At 51.7% G+C, this 6,104-nt stretch overlaps 1 protein-coding gene across 1 annotated transcript in view; it reads left to right on the forward strand.

Annotated features, from left to right (window-relative positions):
- TNFRSF21 (tumor necrosis factor receptor superfamily, member 21) overlaps nt 1-6,104 on the forward strand; it is a 117,293-nt gene that overhangs the window by 82,573 nt on the left and 28,616 nt on the right. The window contains exon 2 of the mRNA XM_009319737.1: nt 5,404-6,072. Coding sequence (XP_009318012.1) covers nt 5,404-6,072 — 669 coding nt within the window. The remainder of the gene's footprint in view (nt 1-5,403; nt 6,073-6,104) is intronic.

A 6,104-nucleotide genomic window follows, 5' to 3' on the forward strand; every position in this document is an offset into this window, starting at 1 on the left:
GCCCGCCCCAGCCCCTGCCCCCCGAGCCCTGGCAGCGGGCGCCGGCTGGATGCGGTATCCCCTGCTCCATCCTCTCCATCCCCATTTTACTTACTGCAGGCGGGCAAAGGGCGGCATCCTCCCCAGAGGCTTCATCCAGGGCTGTGCCGCACCTCGGGGTCTGAGCGGATCCTTGCTTCGCCCCCGCTCCCCGCTCCCGAAGCTCGGCGCTGGGCTGGGGTCTGTCCACCCGCCCATCCATCCATCCATCCATCCCCCCCCAGCTGCTTTTCTTGCCACCCTTTGGACAGGCAGCAGAACTCACCGTTGCTAATTGGAGGTGGCTGCCCTGACTGAACAGGGAAATGTTTTCTGGCGGGTTCACCTCCAGGTTTACCTCCCCAGGTAGGGCCCTTCCCAGTCAGCGCTTTAGGGCTACATCCCGTCTTTTTGGGGAGAGACGGTAATTTGGTGTGTCAGGCACACGCCGCAGCTGCTGCGGCTGGGTTGTGTAACCGGGGAGTGCACTTGCTCTTGAACTCAAGGTGGATCTTAGCAAGCTGGTGCTGGCTCTGCAGGAAGCCAAGTAAACAAAAAAAAATCATCTAAAGCTGGGAGAGCATTAGCTGGGAAACAGCCTCATTGCTCTGAAGACGAAGGGTAACTTCACGCGGTGGCAGAGCAGCCGGGGTCCGTGCGCGGTGCTGGCTGGGTGCTCCCAGGCGCCGGTTTCCCGCTGGGAGAGGGGAGTGCTGCTGTGCATGTCTGGAAGATGAGATGCTGATGGGGAGCTTGAGATACGGAGCTCCAGCTGGGATCCTGGAGGTCAGTCGGGAATGGCAGGTATAGAGGGAAGAGGGGGAAAAAAGAGTGATATAAAGGTGTAGAGAAGTACAACAGCAATTTTGCAGAATGAAGCTGAGACTCTGAGCAAATGGGCGTGTATATTGCTTGTGCATGCGTGTACTCAAACCTCTGCGTGTGCTGATCATATAAGCAAACAAGCCATAAAACAAAATTCCCGTTTGCTTGTGAGCTGGCAGGATGCTCCCTTGGCCGCCGGCCAGGGTTTCTTCATCCGACATCTTCATCTTCAAAATTTTGGGCAACTCCCTTTGGCCCCACGAGGAGTTAACGTCTTCCCATACAGCCTGATGGAAGTATGTTCAAATCAATAGTTTGTGGGTCTCTTGCTGGTGCAGCAAACCCAAATCTGGCCAGCCGCTTGGTTTTTGAGCGATAGCTGCTCGGCAGCGGTTGCGTAAGGCTGGTGTTGGTCGTGGTTTCCCTTGCTTGGCGTGGGCTTCGGGCACCTGCCGGCTGCCACAAGTTAGTTTCCACTATCTCCCCCAATGCCTTCACCTCGAACTGGAGCGATGTCGCCTTCCTTCGGCTCAGGGCTTTTGGAAGCCTGGGGGATTTCATCTGCTTGGAGCAAAACCGTGGCTGCTGGGGATGCTTGTGAGCTCTGGTTGGCGCTAGCTGCGGGAATAGCTGCTGGGTTTTCCTTCAGGGGGACCAGATGTGCCGGTGCTGCTGTTTTGGCACGCTCGGCTGCCTGTGTTTCGCTCTTGAGATGAAGTAAAGGGACTGCTGAGCAGGGTAAGCCCCGGACTCTCGGTTTCACAAACCCCAAACCAGCTGGAATAGCTGGTTGTGTTACAAGAAGCAGAAACCTGCTTTGCTCTTCGATACTCTCCTCACAGGCAACTTTTTTCGGAGTGAGTAACTTGATCCTTTTTACAGTGAGAGGGGCAGGAGATGGGCTCCTCCTGTCTGCAAAGTTACTGTAAAACTTCCAGACCAGTTTATTTGTCTTTCTGGGTTTGTTTTATTTTTTTTTTTCCCTCCTATAATGTCGCAAGCGACTTCCCGGTGCTGGTGGTGGAGGGTGCAGCTGACATTTGGGAAGGGCGGTGGGCTGTGCAGCCTGTCCACAACCTGTGCCAAGGCATCGCCACGGAGCCAGCTGCCTTTTCTACCAAATTCTGCTGGTTTTGCTCGGAAATGATTCCCAGAGTATTAATTTAGCACTGTTGGTCCTTGCTCGCTTATAGCTCTCTGCTCCTGATCTTCTCTACTGGGGTCAAGTGCCATGTGTTTAGCTGGCTTTTGTCTTTTTTTCTTTTACTTTTTTATTTTTTAGGTTTATTGCTGCTTCCCCGCAGGGCTGGCGGTGGGGCATCGCTGTACACAACCCGAGATGTTGACTGTCTTGAGGTGTCACCCCGTTTCAGGACGCAAATGCCTGTTGATCCACCACCTTTCTGCTGGCGCGTTGACTCACCGAGTGGGTTTGGGTCCTGAATGAGTCGCTGTATTCCCTGCCACATCCCCATGCACATGCCCGGGAAGCTTGTGGCCCCCTAAAAGCTATTTACTGTGCAAATTGCCCATCGGGTCTCTCCTGCAACATGCAGTTATTTAAGAGGGTGATGGAGGCTTGGCATAGATGCGACCATTGAGATGGAATCATCAGGCTGGATGGTGGTAAGGTGGGTCTTGCCCATGTCAGCTGCGGGATGCTGCTGGCTCGAGGGTTTGTTTGCAGCCGAGCGCGAAGGTCCCCTTGTCTGAGCTGGCTCTGATGTGGGGAAGTGAAAATGAGAGCGTTCCCCAGCCTGATCTGCTTTCCTCGTACCATAAAACCTCCACGTGTTGGAGTAGGTGAAGGTGGCTGGGAGGACCTTTGCCTGTGTGGTGCAGGGTGTCGATGCTGAGCTGGGGATGCTCTTTGGGATCGTGGCCGCCCCATCCCACTTGACCCTTTTGGCTTCAGTGTCAAGAACTGCTCCTGCATTGGGCACGGAGAGCGGGACCGAAACTGCGTGAAACCAGATCTGCTCTTTAGTGTTGTCTTACACCGATTGCTTTTTTCTGTGTTTTTTTGTTACCCTATACACTTTCCTTGGTATTGGAGTAATGAACTGAAATCCAGAGGCTGAGCGGAGCTCAATTCATTATTCTGTTGCTTTTGCCATTGAGACTGGGTGTATCAGCCAGAAAGGTCTAGTTTTGGGTGCTGCTTGGGCAGTCCTGAGGATGAGGGACCAAACCAGCCGACACCCCCTTTTGTTGAGGATGTCCTCCTGCTCCTGGCCTTCTCTTTCGGAGATCTGAGTGGTGCCAGCCACGAAACCTGAACAGCTGGATGTTTTCAGAGACCAGAAGCACCAATCTGAATAAATAGCGGATGCTCAACTCTGCTTAGCCTTTCCCCACCGGGACTTGCTGTTGTCCCTAAGCTTGGAAGTGCACGTGCAGCTGAAGATCTGGAGATGTTCAAAAGCACCAGTGCCAAAAGCACTTTGCTTGAGGTAGGGTTTAAAAAAAAAACAGCAGAAACAAACAAAAACCAAACCTGTTACGGTAGTGTGGGTCCCACTGACTTTAGTTACCTAGATGAGTGATGGAAAGGTGCTGGAGATGGGAAGAAAAGGGAGAGCAGGATGGGACCCGTGGCATGTGCTTGTAGCGGGGTTGTCCCTGGGTTTCCTGAGATCTGGCTTGATGCAGAGGGAGAAATCAGGATCCAAGCTGGTGGCATGCAGCTCATCCCCGGCGAGGCAGGAGAGGCGCTGTCTCTCCTGATGCCCTGTTCCGCTTGGCGCCAGCACAGGGAGGAGGATGAGTAACGCAGGTGACCCCCCACGCAACCTCGGGAGGCTGGATCCTGCTGTGTCTGGTTTGCTAATTCAGGGTTGCGTCATGAAGATTACGGGCGGCAGGTTTCCTGAGAGCCAGCTAAGCACTTTGTTAAATCATGTCTTGAGGGGAAAAATAAAATGCATCCTGTAAGCCTTTGCTGCCTGCCAGGGCAGCCCCGCTTTTTGTTTTAGTTTGAGGTGCCATAATTAGCCTGGTTGCTGCAGGATCCTTGTCAACTCCTGCGGGCTTGCCTGCTTCTGCCTGCTCTGTAATTGCTGCTTCAGGAGAAAAAAAAAAAATTAAAAATAAAAAAATAAAAAAATTGAAGTGTTTTGTACAAATCCTGAGCCGTAAATTATTTAGCAGGTGAAACAGAAATGTGTTTCCAGGAAGCAAGAGACTGCACCAAAAATGACGCGGCGCGGCTTGCGGCTCTGCCGCGATGTGCCTCCTGCAGAGTCATGTTGTTGCGAGGCTTTTTTTTTTTTTTTTTCCTTCTGAATATATTCTTGCTGGCTGATAGCCCAGAATAGGTAGCAGAGCAAAAACGAGGGCTTGTATAACATAGCCAAGTGGTTTATGTGCCTGGCTGCGCTGTTGAAAAGCGTTAGGGTCTCTGGTCTTTTTACCTTCAGTGTAGGAAAGTACCTTTGGAAATTCAAGGTAATGTTGGCTCATTGCTCTCTCTCCCTCCTAACTCAGCCTGCAGCCGTTTGAAGATGTTTTTTCTGTTGCTTTGCATGTTGTATGAGGTTGTGTCAGCCTTTCTTTTGATATGCCTTTTGTTCTTGGTGTCTTATCTCCACTGGCATAACTGACATTAAATCCATGGACCAGAGGACTTCTGGAAGAAGTGGAGGTCCTGCTTGGTAGACGGGGCTTCTCTTGGGGATGGAGCAACCTCGATGCAAAGGAATTGAGGGAATAAAGTCCTGGGATCGGAAATAGGTAGAGATAAACAGATTTGTAGCCATCATCTAGCCAAGGGCCAGCTGGGTGCAGTTCAGTGTCTAAAAACTGGAGACCTTTTACCTGTATCTGATGCAATGAGGAACTGAGTTACAGCAGAGCTCCTCAGAGAGCTTAAAAATAGCATCAGGTTTTCTCTCCTGTTGCTAGTGCACCTGGTTTAAAGTGGGTTCAGATGTGGTTGGAGGCTCAAAGCAGAACATCCCCTTGCGGTCTCACCAAACCCTACGCTTGCGCAGGGTTATAAAAAATCATGGAAGGGCAGAGGGGCTGAGAAATAGTCCGGTAACACCTGCTAGCCTGGATTTCATCCCGGTTTGGGTAATTTAGAAAGGTAACTATTTGAACAAATGCAGATTAATAAATACAGAGGAGGAAAGTTTTACAGGTCAGAGCTGCCACCTGCGTTGTTTTTGTGTTCTTGGCAAGCGCCTGGCTCGTGCTGGAGCCTCTCAGCCTTGAAATGCAAAGCTGGTCTGAATTCTCCTGGGGTGGCCAGGTAGCACGTACTGCTGAAACACAATTAGCAGTGTTTACCACCCTGGCAGGGTTGCAGTGTAAATGATGCTTAGTCTCACCGAGAAGCATGGGGTCAAATTTAAGGAATTATAATCGTAGCTGGCGATGTGTCCGGAGAGCGTGCTGCCATCTGCACCGGTTCTTTTCCACCCCAACCTCACTGAGCTCCTTCCCCTGTATGTAGAAACATCTCTGTGGTCCTGCGGCTCTGGGATGTGCTTTGTGATCCTGCAAGGGATCGCCGACAGAGAGGGCTCCGGTTGCGCGCTGTTGTTGACTAATACCTCCCGTCTGTCTTCCAGCTGCTCACGCTCCTTGGCACTGCTGATGGTCAGTCGAAGCTGACCTCCGAGCAGAATGCCATCAGCCTCTCCCCTGGCAAGTACCGCCACTTCGACCGTGCCACCAACAAAGAGCTGATCTGCGACAAATGTCCTGCAGGAACCTATGTGTCTAAACATTGTACGAAGAGTACCTTAAGAGAGTGCAGCCCTTGTCCAGATGGGACCTTTACTAAGCATGAGAATGGCATAGAGCGGTGCCACCCGTGTAGAAAACCCTGTGAACTGCCAATGATTGAGAAAACTCATTGTACTGCCTTGACTGACCGCGAGTGCACTTGCCTGTCTGGTACGTTTCAGACGAACGATACCTGCATCCCTTACACGGTGTGCCCGGTCGGCTGGGGCGTCCGCAAGAAAGGAACCGAGACGGAAGACGTTAGGTGCAAGCCGTGCCCTCGTGGTACCTTTTCTGATGTGCCTTCTAGTGTGATGAAGTGCAAAACATACACTGACTGCTTTGGGAAAAACATGGTGGTCATCAAGCCAGGGACAAAGGAGAGTGATAACGTCTGTGGTTCTCCAGCGTCTCTTCCGAACACGTCTTTGACTTTGTCAAGCACTGAAGCGGGTGAAGAGCCCTATGAAGTTCCACCAACTGCTCATCTTCCCAAAGGTAATGTCCACCACTGACACACAGACGTGTTT

The sequence above is a fragment of the Pygoscelis adeliae genome, unplaced genomic scaffold (genome assembly GCF_000699105.1).
Source record: "Pygoscelis adeliae isolate BGI_AS28 unplaced genomic scaffold, ASM69910v1 Scaffold121, whole genome shotgun sequence".
In the NCBI taxonomy this organism is placed as follows: Eukaryota; Metazoa; Chordata; class Aves; order Sphenisciformes; family Spheniscidae; genus Pygoscelis; species Pygoscelis adeliae.